Source organism: Cladophialophora yegresii, assembly GCF_000585515.1.
Source record: "Cladophialophora yegresii CBS 114405 chromosome Unknown aczIN-supercont1.7, whole genome shotgun sequence".
Classification (NCBI taxonomy): Eukaryota; Fungi; Ascomycota; class Eurotiomycetes; order Chaetothyriales; family Herpotrichiellaceae; genus Cladophialophora; species Cladophialophora yegresii.
In genome coordinates this window covers 2,659,266-2,674,888 of record NW_006913051.1, presented here as the reverse complement: position 1 = coordinate 2,674,888, position 15,623 = coordinate 2,659,266, and the positions used below count along the sequence as shown (strand labels likewise).

Here is a 15,623-nt window from a genome sequence, read left to right as displayed (position 1 = left end):
CCAGCATTTCAGTGTCACTACGGAGTACCTCGTACTCCTATACAAGCCCAATCTGCTACAGCAGAACTGCATTGCTCATACTAAAAATCCACCATATCTCATTAGGAACAGGATCTCTGTTGGCACACAGAATCACCATGGCTGCGACCGATGACTCCCTCGAAACGTACACACACCTACCCCTTCATATCGACCCGCAGACGAAACAAATCTCGATTCTTTCCTCGAACAAGGACCTACAACAGGCTGTCGCCAACATAAACAGTCTGCATAACTCATTCAAGTCTCTCGAGACTCCCAATAACATCCCCCCACCCCCTCTTCCTGTCAACCCGAAACGGTCCGGCCAAATCCAGAAACTGCGCGAATCGGCCGTGGCCTCTGCCCGTAAAGGCCAGCATCAAGACGCGATCCGACTCCTGGGCGTCGGCATAGACATGGCCGCTGCACGACCCGGCTGGGAACCTATGGGCTTGGCAAGAGAGGAGCTGGCTCTCATGTACCTCTCGCGGGCGGGCGCACATGTCGATATCCAGAACTGGCCCGAGGCTCTGACCGACGCGATGTGCAGCATCGAGTGCAAGCGAGGACCGGGCCAGGGTCCAAACGGAGAGAAAGTGCCCGGGAATGCAAAAGCATATATCGTGGGAGGAAGATGTTTGATGGAAATGGGTCGCTGGCAAGATGCTGTGGAGTGGCTCGAGAAGGCTATTGATATCGAAGGCAAAGATGGTGACGATGGTCGCGAACTCGTGCGGCGGTTGATGGAGGCAAAAAAACGGACTGAACCAAAAGACTGAGACGATGGACGACCTACTGGCACCAAAAAAAGTGCCGTGACAGGTTCATCTTCAGGTTGCGGCTCCTCGGAAATGAAACAACATCCTCTTTGTTGGCACCAGGTTGCTGTCGACTTGCGAATCATAAGGGCTGACCAAGCAAATGGCTTTTAGGGGGTGGCTAACCCCCAAGACTGCACCATACTGGTGCCCCAGATCAGACTCCCGGACCTGATCTTGTACGCGTAAAGAGTATCATCATTAGCTCCAGATTTCCGCAGCTCGACTTGACGAGGTCTCCCATCAGCCTACACGACTCACGTCCTACGTTGGAGAACCCATACATCAGCGCGTTATGACCTGGATCAACATAAAAGCTCTCTCTGGGCAGCTCCTCATTACCCAGATCCAAGCTGAACAGTGTCCATCTGCGAAGAAGCCATATACTGTGGAGAATAAGCTCGCCACGGGATGGAGGTGCCCGATCAGGAACGGTAGCTAAGCTCCGACAGCGACAGAAAGAAGGATCCAGCTCCGGAATCTTCCTCCTCAACATCTATTCATCGGATACACTGTGCTCGGCTGAAGAAGCAGCACAATGGTGGACTCCTTCAGAAGGCACCTGGAGTTGAATACCTGTCTGCTCCAATGACAAGAGAAACTCTCCACGGAGACCGATATTTTCGATAAGAGCTGCATGTCTCTGAAGATTGGGATGTCAACCTGTGAGGAGCTTGAACAAAGCGACAGCCGAGCACCTCATGGATTCTTGTGCGATTGCAGCTGGAGGCGGAGGCGTCCGGTCACCACCTCACCTACCTTTAGTATTGCTTCAGCGATGTTGTCAACATGAACCTCTTAAGAAGGGAAGTGGTGTGTCCTTTGAACACGCCGCACGGGGCAAGGGAAGCGTAGAATGTACAGACGAGAGCCTTCTTCGTACTTCGAGCCAGTGTTTGTACGTGCGGACAGAGGGCGAAAAGGCCTCAATCCGTCAAGTTGGAGATCCATTTCCCATGGTCCGTAGAAAGAAAACCTGCCAGAGAGCTATCGGCTCCTTTACGTAGCGCCATAATGACAGTCTTTGGTGGACATTTCCCTGATACTAAACTTGATCAGCATTTTCAGAATTTTGAAACTTTTACTGCTGTGGCCGTTTCGTATTCGTCCTCTGCCGTTAAGACGTGTAAAATGAACCGTTCACTTGCATGCTGGTCGCACTTGTAACCAATATCGACAAATTATCGCACGTCAATCCCCATTATCACCATACAGACGTCGACTGGAAATGCGCCTCGCTTTTCGAAGGCCGAGAGAAGCGCGCGATGATATCAGGATCTGACACGAAAGTTCATGGGTGGTGAAGAAAGGAGAGGCAGTTCCCTGAAAGTCGCCTTTTCGTCGGTCCAGCTCGTCGAGAGTACATTTACACCTCTGAAGCTGGCAGGAAGCCTTGGTGACCTAGGAGATCGAGGCACCTCTGGCACCACGGGATCTATGGTCGACTTCAAGGCCGTCTAGCTTAGTAGGTCTACTGTGATCTGCTGCTGCGCAGACCTGTCCTCGCGCAGAAGCCACTTTCACACCAGCAGCGCCACACGAACTGGAAGCGATCCAGCCCGACACTACTGCGAATTGTCATTCATATTCCAGGCGAACCAATTCCCAAAACGACAATGCCGAATACATATCACCACAAACAGTCCGTCAAATCCTCTGGAAGTGAGCATCTGGAAGCCACGCGCGAGAATGGTCCGGCAACACATCGTTACAATGAACTCGATCCTCCCCCAATCCGGAGTACCCGAGCCAGTGTTCGCGAGCACAGCACTGCGAGTCTCCTCGACCAGTATCGCGAACTGCTTCGACACCAAATGCGCCATGGGACCCTCGTGGCGTTGAGGGATGAATTGGCGCGGATGAAATTCTCGTCTGGTCGCACGGCGGTTGATCTCAGGACTAATATAACCCACGAACTCCCGACGCAGACGCAAACGCACCCGTTGCCACACCAGCTGGAGACACTGACCGTCTCGATCAACAGAGCCATCCAGGATCTAGAACTCGCTGTGGTACAAGCACACCGGGAAGCTAAAAGAGAAAAAGCCGTGCTGGAGCGTGCTAAGGCTTCGACGCTGGATATGAATCAACGGACCCCAGATTGCCGGCGACATGCTATCTCTGCAGTGCGCAGGGAGCTGACGACGTGGCTCGAGCAGAGCTTGGACAAGTGCCAGGAAAGTCACAATCACGTGGCAGTCGAGTTAGATGGAGGAGTTGAATCCGAAGACAACGATGTTGCAGAACCGTGGGAAGCGAAGATTGACGGGCAGTACGAGCGGTACTTGGAGGCCCGAAGACACCTGATCGATATCGTCGCTTGCTTGAGGACTCCCCTTCCAACTCCAACTCCGCCGCAAGAGCGCAAGGCCAAAGGTATCGTCAGCGTCAGCGCCACACAGGCTCTAGAGAAATCCACCGCGCAGCAAGTTCCTCACACTCTGGCCGCCGAGACCGGTGTAGGTGCAGAAAACGCGCTCGAAACCCGGCTTCTACCATCCATGCAACAGCATAATACGGCGCACGCACATCTCACGTCCCTAGATGAGCAGCTAGGGAAGGAAACCACCGCCACGATCAACATGCTCGACCGACTCGGCGAGGAGAGTCAGCTTCTGCAGGCGTTTCCCCTGCTGGCACATTCGGGGCGATTCGAACACGCTGCGTCTGCGTTTGGGAATGTTAAGAAACAAGACAGAGACACTTCGACTTCGGACACGGAAGGGCAGGATATGCAGGACACGATTTCGAAACGGCTGAAACCGTGGTTGTTTGCTGCTCAGGCCGCGGATGTGGCTTCAATGAGCAGCGTCGACGCCTATCTACAAAAAGGAGATCAAGCGGTGCATGCCGCCTCGAGGAGTCTGGATGCATTAAGGGTCGTAAGAGAGGCTGGCATATGACGAGACTGGATACATTAGGGGTCGTTAAAGCGGCTGCCGGCGTATGACGATGACGAGAGTGCTTGGTCAAAAACCACTCGGGTCTACCATTCATTGCTTTTCGTTCTGCGCGAAGAAAAAGTTGGCGCCCACCACAGTCAAGCCGTTCTCCTTGGCCCAGTCTCGCACACCGTGGCGAGGCTTGCCGTAGCCCCAATGCGGCCTTTCTGCAGGAGGGTTCAGGTTGGCTGTATCGCCTTCCAGCAACACAAACACGTATCGGTGGGCGCCTGTCTTCGGTGGCGGGCCAGGTGGGAGGTATTCCTCGATTTCGCCGGGTTTGGCTTTCAGAGGCTCCTGCAGGTCGTACGGCAGTTCGATCGGAGTCGTCAGGTTGGTAAGGATCCAGTGACACATTTCGGACATTTCTGGAACTGTGTCAATTCCTGCGTCGTTCAAGCAGAACTAGGGCAAAGAAAACTTGGAACGAGACTCATGTCTCGTTGACCAGACGACCTGCCTCGTCGACACAGCCTTGGGGGAAGGAGGACAACTTACTGGGGTTGTCGCGTGACTTTGCATCCGGGTCAGTAAGGATGAGCGTGAATGTGGACTTTTTGCGTTCTGTCCGAGTGGTGCAAGGGTCGGACTTTTTGGATCTTCGTCGAGTTGGATAGAATGAGTTGTCTATCGAATGGAAAGTGAAGACCGGCCTGCTCGAGACGGCATCGACCGGAAGGTCATTTCCGAGAAGGACCGTCTCATGGGACTTTGGGTAGTTGATGTCGAGATAGTAGGATGGCTCAAAGTCGTCGAGTACATCGTCAATAATGTCATGTTCCACTAGGACATCTCGGATGGTTGACTGAACAGAGTAATGCGCATAGGGCATTGGTCTCTCGAGAGCTTCATCAGGCAAAGAAAGAGGTCTCTGCTCCTCACCGACTGGGAGCGATGCCGCACTGTCAAGCAGTGCGAGGGCAATGCCGATGCTGGTCGTGAGCCGCATGTTGGTGGTGCAAGCCCGGTCGATACCTTCAGAGAACGATCACCTCAACGAATTGAGAACCTGGAAGCTTTGAGAGCTCTCTGGGCGGTATCTCCCCGTCGAGGCTGTGTCCATGTCGTAATAGCTCGACCCCGCGTCGTGTGCGCTTGAGTCCTGCATGGCGATGCTTCTGGATCGAGATAGCGGCCCTCACCCAGCACTGAGTGGGCAAGGCGGCTGCCAGGAACGACGTCAGGCAGAGGCATGTTGGCCAATGGTTAAACACGTCTGTCAGGCTGGCCTTGGCCGTGGTGTCTGCGGACTCTACTGTGGTAGACCTCGTCATTTGATTCCCATTTTGAGATTCGTGAGCTGTGCGTAACTCGTACTCCGGAGGTGCCTCGCTCGCATCTGCAACCCGCGTTCTGCCCCAAGTGCTACATTGCAGCACACTTACTCCGTACACCTCAACCATACAGTACTGTCAACATGTGCCTGCTCGTGGCGACCTAAGCTCCATTTTCACAGCAGGCTCGCTTTATCACTCAATCTATTCCTCAGGCATCCTGCAGTGACACCACTCCTGCCGTCCTCACATAGTCGCGACCAACCTCTTCTCAAGCTGCCAACTTTTCACCTTTGACACAGTTCTCCCTCTGGCTGGTTGCGACTATTCCTGTCGACAATGACCACCCTCGGCGATGACCTCCTGCGCACGGTCAACAAACTCCAGGACCTCGTCTTCAACACCATCGGCAATGATTCCCTCGATCTGCCCCAGATAGTCGTCGTCGGCTCGCAGTCTTCGGGAAAATCCTCCGTCCTCGAGAACATTGTAGGCAGGGACTTTCTTCCACGCGGCAGTGGCATCGTGACTCGCCGACCGCTGATACTCCAACTCATCAACATCCCTCCCGATGAGGACGAGACTACCAATGGCAACGGCGATGCCCATGCTCCTCATTCCTATCGAAGCGTTGAAGAGCATGGGGAATGGGCCGAGTTCCTTCACATCCCGGGTCGCAAATTCACCGACTTCAACCAGGTCCGAGCCGAGATCGAGAATGAGACGGCGAGAATAGCAGGAAACAACAAAGGCATCAACAGGCAGCCCATCAACCTCAAAATCTTCTCCCCTCACGTGCTCAACCTGACCTTGGTTGATCTGCCTGGCTTGACAAAGGTGCCTATTGGCGATCAACCCGCGGACATCGAGAAACAGACCAGAACCCTCATCTCCGAATACATCGCGAAACCGAACAGTATCATCTTGGCCGTCTCGCCTGCAAACGTCGATCTCGTGAATTCCGAAGCGCTCAAGCTTGCCCGTCATGTGGATCCCATGGGAAGAAGGACAATCGGAGTCCTCACAAAATTGGACTTGATGGATCATGGCACAAATGCGCTCGACATTCTGTCCGGTCGCGTCTATCCATTGAAGCTTGGATTCATCGGCGTGGTGAATCGGTCACAGCAAGACATCCAAACAAGCAAACCGATGTCTGAGGCTCTCAAATCCGAAGCGGAGTTTTTCAGGCATCATCCGGCATATCGGAACATGGCAACAAGATGCGGGACTCAATACTTGGCTAAAACCCTGAACACGACTCTCATGGCTCATATCCGTGACAGGCTGCCGGATATCAAGGCGCGGTTGAATACACTGATGGGACAGACCCAACAAGAGCTGGCAAGTTATGGCAGCAAGCAGTTCAGCGGCAAGGAGCACCGTGGCTCGCTGATCCTTCAACTGATGACCCGATTTGCGACATCCTTCATCTCGTCCATCGACGGTACATCCTCCGAGATCTCGACTAAAGAACTCTGTGGTGGCGCAAGGATATACTACATCTTCAACTCGGTGTTTGGCAACTCCCTCGAAACCATCGATCCTACCCACAATCTTTCCGTCCTTGACATCCGAACAGCCATAAGAAACTCTACCGGTCCGCGTCCCAGTCTTTTCGTCCCCGAACTTGCGTTCGATCTGCTGGTGAAGCCGCAGATCAAGCTTCTAGAAATCCCTAGCCAGCGATGCGTGGAGCTGGTCTATGAAGAGTTGATTAAGATATGTCATACATGCGGATCAACGGAACTGTCACGATTCCCACGACTACAGGCCAAGCTCATCGAAGTCGTGTCAGACTTGCTGAGAGAGCGACTCGGCCCGTGCTCAGGTTATGTCGAGTCTCTGATTGCCATTCAGCGCGCTTACATCAACACAAATCATCCCAACTTCCTCGGCGCGGCCGCGGCAATGTCGTCTGTCATCGCCAGCAAGAATGAAAAGGACAAGAAAGCAGCTCAGGAGCAAGAGAGGCGGAAACGAGAGCAGCAACGGAGAAAGCAACTGGGCGTCAACGGTGCGGCCACGCCAGACGAAGAGGAGGCCGAGCAGGAAGACAAGCCCACCACCTTACCGACCAGGAAACATCCGACTATCAGCAGAAGTATGTCGCCCGCTGTGGCCCGCGAACGAGAAAATGGCTCGGCCGGTGCAGCGAGAGATTCCTTCCTCAACTACTTCTTCGGCAAGGAGAACGGATTACCAGGTACAGCATTACCCGGAAGCCCAGCTATCGTCCCATCGTCTGCCTCAGTGGCACACAGACACGTCAGCCACAGCACGGACCCGAGCTTTTCGCAGAGCATACGGCGGATGGATCGTGGCAGTTTTACAGATCGGTCGCCTGTCTACCCGCCAGCCATGAACGATGACTATGCGCCTGCCTCAGAGTATGGTGATGCGACGGCGTTATTTGTAAGTGTATTCTGAGTTGTCATTGGCCTCGCTGACCGTGCCACTTTCCAGCCTGAGCAGTCCGCCGAGCCTGCATTGACAGAGCGCGAAGCCCTGGAGACAGAACTCATCCGCCGGCTCATCTCGTCTTACTTCAACATCGTCCGCGAGACCATCGCCGATCAAGTCCCGAAAGCCATTATGCACTTACTCGTCAACCATAGCAGGGATGAGGTGCAGAACCGTCTTGTCAGCGAGCTATACAAAGAAGACCTGTTTGGCGAACTGCTGTACGAGGATGACGGAATCAAGAAGGAGCGGGAAAAGTGCGAGAAGTTGTTGAGTACGTACAAGGAGGCTGCCAAGATCGTGGGCGAGGTGTTGTAGGGACGCTCTGTGGTTTCGGAGGTTGTGGGTGCGTGGTGCGCAACTGGTTGTTGTTGCTGGCGGACCCTCGTTGCACAAAGGAGAGTCTCTTCTCGCTTCTCAATGTCATAGAACCCCGACATGATCGTACAGTATGATGGCATGTATGTATCTACCACCACCGTTGGCTTATATTGCGAACCCTGGCGTCTCCATCCGCCACCAGAGAAAGGGGAAGGTGGAGTGGTCTGTAAGATTGTATCACTGCCACTTGTCATGATTATGTTTTGTCTAAAGGAGATGGATCGTGGTCTATAAAGTTGGATCACTCCCGCTTGTCATGAATACCATGTGTTGTTCAGAAGAAAATCGAGAGTGTCTGGAAATGACGCCTAGACAGGGCTTTATATGTACTGTATCACAAACCCTGCGCAAGAGACCACGAGTCTAGGTAGATAGCAATGCATAGTACCTGATATCCACGCCACAACAATGAGGGTTTCGAAGCCACATTAAGTAGTATGTACAGTGTCAGTCTGTTCCGGAGGGTATATTCTGGAGTAGTCCCGATTTGTCCCGTTTCGTCCCGCCGCTCAAGCGGTTCCAGAACATACCGTACCGGGTATACTTTATTTACGTCCGTACGAGCGTGCTCCAGCCTGCTTGTAGGGTCCTGTAGTGTGCACAGTAAAGGTCTACTTCTGCGCTGGTAGAGCACCGACGTCTCAACTGGTGACTGGGCCTTGGTTTCGAGGAGAACATTGTGTAGTTCCCCGTCCCCGTCTTTGAAGACATCGTAGCAAGTGGGGAGGAATTCGAGGGTATCACAACCGTGCTGGAAAATCCTTGAAGCAATCAAGCTTGAACCTGGACTCGATGGTGGAGCGGTTGCATTGGCGGCACATTTCAACCACGCCTCTCCTTCGGTGCGTGGGCTTGCCCAAACGCAGGACGAAATAGGGTTCTCGTTCTCGTCCGTTGGTTCGTTGATCGGTCGGTCCGCACGCACGTCAGGGAGAAGAAGTGGCGCGTGACGTTGATCCTGGCTCTGACCGCCGACGCCGACGCTGACGGGGAAGATCCAAGAAGGGGGGGGGGGGCGTTCTGTGGTGACCATGCTATTCGACGCGATGCGGCGGCCGCGCAGATAAGCAGGCAGGCAGGCGGGTAGTTACGTCCCTTTTCGTCCGCTTTCCTTCCTTTCTTCCTCCCAACCAACCAACTGCGAGATCAAGAGTGACGAGCAGATTGGACCCTTCATTTCATAAGGTAGGCGGCAGAGAAGGCCGACGGAGCTGGTAGAGACGACAAGAACACCGTGACGATGACGGGGAAAGTCGCGTCCGCAGTCGTACTCGGAGTCTCTGCAGTCGGCACTGCGGGTGGCGGTATAGACCCATCGACTGGAGATGGACAACCGGGACGAGGACTTCGACCGCCACTGACGGTAGGAGCAGCTGAGCCTACTGGGCTCGGGTATATTGAAAACGGGAACGATGTTGATACCGATTGAGACTCTGACTCGATATTCGGAGGGGGCTCTGGGAAGGGTGCCGGTGCGGGTAATGTCGATATCGCGGTCGTGGGAGGAAAGGTCGTTATGCCCGCCAACGCAGGTGGCGGCGCTAGTGGCGAAGAAGACGACTGCGGAGAAGGGATCATCGTGTCTGTTATGAGAACTCCGGGGGTTGAGGATGCCAGTATCGATGTCGTTGGCGTCTGTATCTGTGTCTGTGTCTGTGTCTGTGTCTGCGCCTGTCGTTGTTCGATTCCCACGGCGGTAGACCTGGACCGATCGCTAATCAGTGATAAGTGAGACGTACGATGGGAATAGAACGGCAAAGGGTAGGTTGTTGACGGGACGTAGCACCGGTACGAGTCCACATACTGGTCGTGCCCCATATCTCCCGATCAAGCATGGGACATAGTCTCGACGTCTACGTGCGATGTGTATGTGATTGATGTGATGTGATAGCCCTCACCTGAAAGGTTGCAATAGTCGCTTGCCATGTGTTCCATCACCCGGCACCAAACTCGTGTCCATGCCTGGTCCTGGAGGCACGGCGGTTCTGGTCTCCGCCACCGACAACGGCGATCCATGTCGTATTGTAATCTTTGGGAGTATCGGCAATGACAACGGCAGTGATGACAGTACGGGAAAGGCTGATGTTCGTGCTGTTTGCAACAGGAGCGTCACGCTCACGACCAACACAGCTCGTAAAGCTCTCGTCCTCAGGATCATGGCGGGGGCCGTGTCGTTGATGTTCTGCTCGGTTCGGTGTCGAGGGGAAGACAGAATGGCAGCAATCGAATGAGCGCGTCCGATACATAACGGAGGCCACGAAGATATATATCAATCACATAAGGGAGGGGACAGGTACTGTACCACATCCTTTACTCCCCTTGCATTGCTCGTCAAGATGTTTCCAACTCACTGTACCATGCGGGGGGTACTCGTGGTGCTACATCGACGTCACCGACAAGGAGGGCGTTAAAAGGCCAAGCGCGCACGGCCAGTGGTCACGATTGTGACACGCCGTTCATCCTACCTACCTGCCAGACGGAACAGGTACAAGGCCAAAGGAGGTCCTCCGTAAGGCTGGATTGGGCCCGTGGAACCATGCCAGCCATGACGATGGTGTGGACAAATGTAGTGGCCGAGGGCAGTTCACATCACGTCACCATCACACCCTTCCGCAGGAACCCTCGCGGATGGTGCGCGCTTGGGTGGTCGACAACGAAGGTCATGCACCGAACGATGATATGCATCGGCATGCCAACGTCTGACGGTGATCTCGACGACGTGATGAACATTGAGTTTGGTGGGGGGATGATTGGTGGGTGGTCGAGTCTTTGGCATGCTTGAAACAATGTCGAAACATCCAGGATCCAGGGGGTATGGGGCATGGGGGTACACGAGGGGCACCACCGTAGGGTGTTTAGGTGGGGATCGTACACCGTATGTGGGGATCCATTCAGTCAGCAGAGTACGACTTACCTCCCGCGTCGTGTCCGTCCGTGTTCCGAGTCCCTACTGTGTTCTCAGTGTTAGATGTAGAACAGAACAACCAAACACGCTCTGGGAGGTGAGATGCAAAAATGTACTGGGTGTCAGCGTGTGTACTATTGCTTCGTAAGGAGCATCCCCCTACAAGTACACAGGTACATGTTCGTCAGGAGCATCGAGCCTGCGGCCGTCTGACAACCACTGCCATCTCCAGGAGACAGCTATCAGGACCTTCTGAGTTTCGTGATACCAGCGCTCCTTCAATAGTAACTTGTGGCCTTGTCACCATAATCTCGATGAGTCCCAGGAAACGCGCCTACAGGTTCCTTCGCCATATCTGCCTCGTCATCCGAACTGTTTGCAGCAGCGGCAAGGTCATCCTCATCCGGAGGAGCCCTCATGGACGCCAACTCGTCCTCGTCCAACAATGCCGGCTTCCACCTCTCATCGATCGGCATATTCATCCCGCTCGGCAGGGTCGCCAGCAAGGGCTTCCACTCAGGTACCAACTGGTTGCTGATGGTGTCGTTCTCCTTGTTGAACTTCTTGGCCAGGTGTTCCACGATGCGGGCCTCTTCAAGCTTTCCACCGTCCAGGCCCCAATTCGTGCTGCCCTTCTCAATGCGCTTGTCTTCCCTCCGCTCGAGCCATGAATTCTTCAGCTTCCCAAGACCAGATGACTTGGGCCCTTCCTTGCCCACGTCAAGGCCAAGCTCGTCCATAGCTGCCCGGATCCAGGCGATCGCTTTTCCTATCTGTCCGGCCCCGTCTTCATCTAATGCCTGAAATCGGCATGCTTTTGCCCGGGACGATCGTTGGATGCCGTCACAGTACTCTAGCAGATCCTTGGACACTCGCGTGCTTTCCATCTTGAGCGCTGCCAGCGCGGCTGACGCGTGCGAGGATGCTCCAATGCATAGTCGTGTCAGCACTTGAGCACGTACCTTGGGTATTTGCGGCGCTCGGATCATCCACTCCTTGTCGTCTTTGTTCCTGGACTGGATCAGGAGTGCTGGGTATGGGTCATCCTTCAGCACGCATAAGAGATTGAACTCTGCGTGCGTCAAGTGCTGGAGACCAGACTGTACGGCGGTGGACACGTCAACTGCTGCTGCAGGGAACGAAGGAGGTCCATCCGTCGATGAGTTGGCTCTTAGCAGTAAATACGAGTGCAGAGAGTAGGCTATTTTCAAGAATTTGGTCGCGTTCTGAACCAATGCTGTCCGTTCTTCAGGGATCGGATTGACTGCGGCGTACAGGCCCAATAAAGACTGCCTGGCCAGTAGATTTTGGATCAGCGCCAGGGTGTGGTGAATGAAGAAAATCTCATAGTCAAGGCCTTTGCCCTTGACGCGTTCATTGTCACGACCAGGAATCGTGGTGGAGCTGAGCGTGGGACGCCATTGGATCTCGGGTTCTTTCGCGAGGGCAATATCAACGTCCTCTCCAGCCACCGCCTTACCAGATAGTGCGAGATCTAAGCTGATGAGGTAGCGTAGGTAGGTTTGGATCGTGGATGAAAGTGACAGCAGATTATTTGCCTGCTGGGAAGGGGATAATCTCTTGTGGGCCTTCAACGCCGCCCGGACAATGGCGCGCTGGGATGTAGCCGCTGAGGGGAGGGATGGATGGGTGGATGAGGTAAGGCTGGCTTGGAATGAGATATGGGATGTTGTGGAAAGCACAAACGGAAACGGCATTCTTCTGTTTTGCTCTCTTATCAGGGATGATTTCCTCGACAACGAATGCCAGGGCCAGTCTCAGGGCCACGTTTTCGAGAGTGAAGCTGGTTGTTCTTGTCCTTGGTTCCAAGGCTTGGTGGCGGTTAATCGACTTGTGCTTCTTCGTACAAACGCTACGGAGGAGCCGGACGCTGCCCGCGCAAATGTGGCTGCCCAGCCACGTGATTTTCCTAACTCCGAACTGGAGTTCGATCTCATGTTCCTCACATCTCCTCCGCAATCACCCGGGATATCCTATATACGTCGATACCTTGGTCGCTTTCAGCATACGTTTCCTGCGGACAGCAAGGCCCGGGAAGGAGTCTTATCTTGATCTCCTCTGCGCAAGCTCCACCTCCTCCTCGCTCGCGAGTCTGACATGATATGTCGCCATTTGCGAGAATACATCGGCCCCCTACAACTGCCGACCGACAGGGGGACAAGAATACTGCGGTCATGCCCCATCCGAATGGCTGAGAGGGGGCCACCCCGTCGTGAATCGGACTTGCGGATTCATCATTCGAGGGGATTCGGATTCTATCTCCTCAATCTGGCATTGATGAGCGACTGGCCAGAGTTGCGTCTACCCCTCATACCACCATGCATGGCAGCCCGAGAAAAGGGCCCCGTTTGTGTACGGGTGAGAGCACGGTAGACTGCCGATGCGCTGCTGATGATTCATATAAAAGGTCGAGGTAGGTGCTGTTGGAGCCCGTCGTAATTGTCCTCTACTAGACACATATATACCACCCACCGTTCAAGCAAAAGTCGAAACGAAGAGTATTCAACGCACCATGGCACCGTCACTTCATCCCTTGATCGACAACGGCCTCACCAAAGGCGAATCCGACTTCAATGGCGGCACTCTGCGCTGCCACTGCAAATCCAACCCAGTCGAGGTCGAGCTCAAGGGCAACGTCCTGCACAATCATGTGTGCGGATGTTCCCAATGCTGGAAACCAGAGGGCGCCCTCTTTTCTGTTGTTGCCGTCACCCCCGACGAGAACGTCAAGGTCACCAAGAACGGCGACAAGCTCGCCGTGCTGAACCCGGAGGCCACGATCCTCCGCAAGGCGTGCAAGGAATGCGGCGTGCACATGTACGGGCCGATCGAGAAGGATCACGCCTTCAAGGGCCTCAGCTTTGTGCATGTCGAGTTGAGCGATGACAAGGGGTGGCAGGAGCCGCAGTTTGCCGCGTTCGTGTCGAGTTTGATCGAGCAAGGGTATCCGCCGGAGAAGATGGGCGAAGTCAGGCAAAAGTTGAAGGATGTCGGGCTCGAGCCGTATGACGCGCTGAGCCCGCCGCTGATGGACGCTCTGGCGACATATGCGGCGGAAAAGTCGGGTAAGAAGAGCAAGCTGTGAAGGTAGAGCGATGAGATTTGTGAGCACAGCGATCTCAATGGCATCAAGCCAGCTCGAGAATGGCACATCCCCACAAGCGAAGGTCAGGATGCACAGCATTATGCTATCCTCCCTCCCATAATCTAGGAAATCCGGAATCAAAAGTTACCTCATGTGCATATCACTCCCACAAAGGAAGTCTTACTCGCGATGTGTCAAAGCAGGTGTAGATGTGGGAGGTAGCCGGCGCGCCCCAGCTTGAGAGCACTCCGTGCTACGTACCCGCTTCAACGTCGTGGTATGCTGTTGGGTTAAATCCAGAACATGTCTCGGTCATAATTCTTAGAAAACAAAACCTAAAGAAGCACATTGAATTTTGAGCCTGCAGTAGCTTGATGGCGTCCTGGTTGCTCAGACTTCTGGAAGTACCATCTTTTACCATTACTCAATGCGAGCCGGCCGTCGACTCCTCCTTTGGAAGGGTTCCATGGCCCGTGGTATGTACAATATCCCCGCTTGTCGTGGGAGATATGGTGCTTGGTGTGCACAATCCTTTTTATGATTGACATCTTCTAGTACAGCGTCGCGCCACCCTTGCCGGTTGTGTTCCCAGGTCTTGTATCTGACCCTCTCGAACCCTTCGCTTCCTGCGCACTGGGATAATTTGTCAGAACCTCTGGACCGCCAGCGGGGCCATCAACGCCGGGGATATAATTCTGCTGCCGGCCTCGGAAACCAAATTCGCGGGTGGATTTGAGGAGTTGCAGGTAGCGGTCTGGTTTAGTTCCATTAGCTGCAGAAGACAAAGAGACACCTGAAGGACACGTCGGTTGGAGGTAGAGTATCAATGGGGATTTTACCTCGGTATTTCCCACATTTCTCGAGGTGGTTGACTCCTTCGCGGGCGTAGCATTTTCCTGAGCGGCGTTCATGTCAGAAAATGGCCTGAATAGTAGTACCGCTAAACAGAGATGCTCTTCCTGACGGCTTGCCAGCTTCGTCCCAATGCCCCGCAGCTTCACTATCCGCGCCGGACCCCGTCTCATGCCACTTCACACCTGGCACCACCTGTAGGAAGAGGGCGAACATACCCATCTCTTCGCCAACTAGCCTCTTCATCATCTTCTGTACCCACTGCTCCCGGATGATGGCATCTCTGGCGTCGGCGACCGCTTCATTGTCTTGGAAATCAACACACTCGAAGGTGGGCGGGACTTTGGGCTTCTGTCGCAAAAAGCCCTCGGATTCGGGAGTGGGCATGGTGACTGTGGTAGGAGACTGTTCGGGGCGCGGGAGAGGTGGGGTCTGAATCTACGGAGAGGCAACGAGCGCAGGGAAAAGAAGCGCTCGTCCCTCTGGCCAGATGTGGCTTACGACGGAGCGGTGTCGAGAGGAGGAGCGATTGAAAGAAGCTCGCGACTGACTGTAGTGGTGTGGATGAGCGTGCCAGAGCTACAATGTACTCAGAACATCCACGCGAGCTAGTTAATAAGAGCGGCGTCAGTCGACCACTGCGATTGGCCCACTTTTGGTATGCAGCTGCCGCCGCCCTTGTTCCGGGTGCCACCATCCAGAGTCCAGCAGTACGTGGCTGGTCATTAATCTGGATGGTTATATATTTCAATAGTTATGCATTAACACGAAACTCGTTCCGCAGTCGTGCTGCTTCGCAGACACGAAATATTCGAGCTTCTAACTAATTCGCTTCCACGTGCCTTCGCAGCTGTGGTGAGT

General features: G+C 54.2%; 7 protein-coding genes across 7 annotated transcripts; 4 read left to right on the top strand and 3 right to left on the bottom strand.

The window, feature by feature from the left end:
- Positions 1–137: 137 nt before the first annotated feature.
- On the top strand, positions 138–800 carry A1O7_10072 (uncharacterized protein; the record flags this gene model as incomplete). The annotated part of the gene is made up of 1 exon (XM_007764056.1): positions 138–800. The coding sequence occupies one exon, from the start codon at positions 138–140 to the stop codon at positions 798–800; it is 663 nt and encodes a 220-aa protein (XP_007762246.1).
- Positions 801–2,455: 1,655 nt separating this feature from the next.
- A1O7_10071 (uncharacterized protein) lies at positions 2,456–3,742 on the top strand (the record flags this gene model as incomplete). Its single annotated transcript, XM_007764055.1, has 1 exon — positions 2,456–3,742. The coding sequence occupies one exon, from the start codon at positions 2,456–2,458 to the stop codon at positions 3,740–3,742; it is 1,287 nt and encodes a 428-aa protein (XP_007762245.1).
- A 90-nt stretch (positions 3,743–3,832) lies between these two features.
- On the bottom strand, positions 3,833–4,730 carry A1O7_10070 (uncharacterized protein; the record flags this gene model as incomplete). Its single annotated transcript, XM_007764054.1, has 2 exons — positions 3,833–4,149; positions 4,280–4,730. 2 exons carry the CDS (start codon positions 4,728–4,730, stop codon positions 3,833–3,835), a joined length of 768 nt encoding a protein of 255 aa, XP_007762244.1.
- A 664-nt stretch (positions 4,731–5,394) lies between these two features.
- On the top strand, positions 5,395–7,836 carry A1O7_10069 (dynamin GTPase; the record flags this gene model as incomplete). Its single annotated transcript, XM_007764053.1, has 2 exons — positions 5,395–7,470; positions 7,522–7,836. The coding sequence occupies 2 exons, from the start codon at positions 5,395–5,397 to the stop codon at positions 7,834–7,836; spliced, it is 2,391 nt and encodes a 796-aa protein (XP_007762243.1).
- Positions 7,837–11,082: 3,246 nt separating this feature from the next.
- Positions 11,083–12,522, bottom strand: A1O7_10068 (uncharacterized protein; the record flags this gene model as incomplete). The annotated part of the gene is made up of 1 exon (XM_007764052.1): positions 11,083–12,522. The coding sequence occupies one exon, from the start codon at positions 12,520–12,522 to the stop codon at positions 11,083–11,085; it is 1,440 nt and encodes a 479-aa protein (XP_007762242.1).
- An 815-nt stretch (positions 12,523–13,337) lies between these two features.
- A1O7_10067 (S-(hydroxymethyl)glutathione synthase) lies at positions 13,338–13,910 on the top strand (the record flags this gene model as incomplete). Its single annotated transcript, XM_007764051.1, has 1 exon — positions 13,338–13,910. The coding sequence occupies one exon, from the start codon at positions 13,338–13,340 to the stop codon at positions 13,908–13,910; it is 573 nt and encodes a 190-aa protein (XP_007762241.1).
- Positions 13,911–14,461: 551 nt separating this feature from the next.
- A1O7_10066 (uncharacterized protein) lies at positions 14,462–15,149 on the bottom strand (the record flags this gene model as incomplete). Its single annotated transcript, XM_007764050.1, has 3 exons — positions 14,462–14,664; positions 14,750–14,806; positions 14,849–15,149. 3 exons carry the CDS (start codon positions 15,147–15,149, stop codon positions 14,462–14,464), a joined length of 561 nt encoding a protein of 186 aa, XP_007762240.1.
- Between the last annotated feature and the right edge of the window lie 474 nt (positions 15,150–15,623).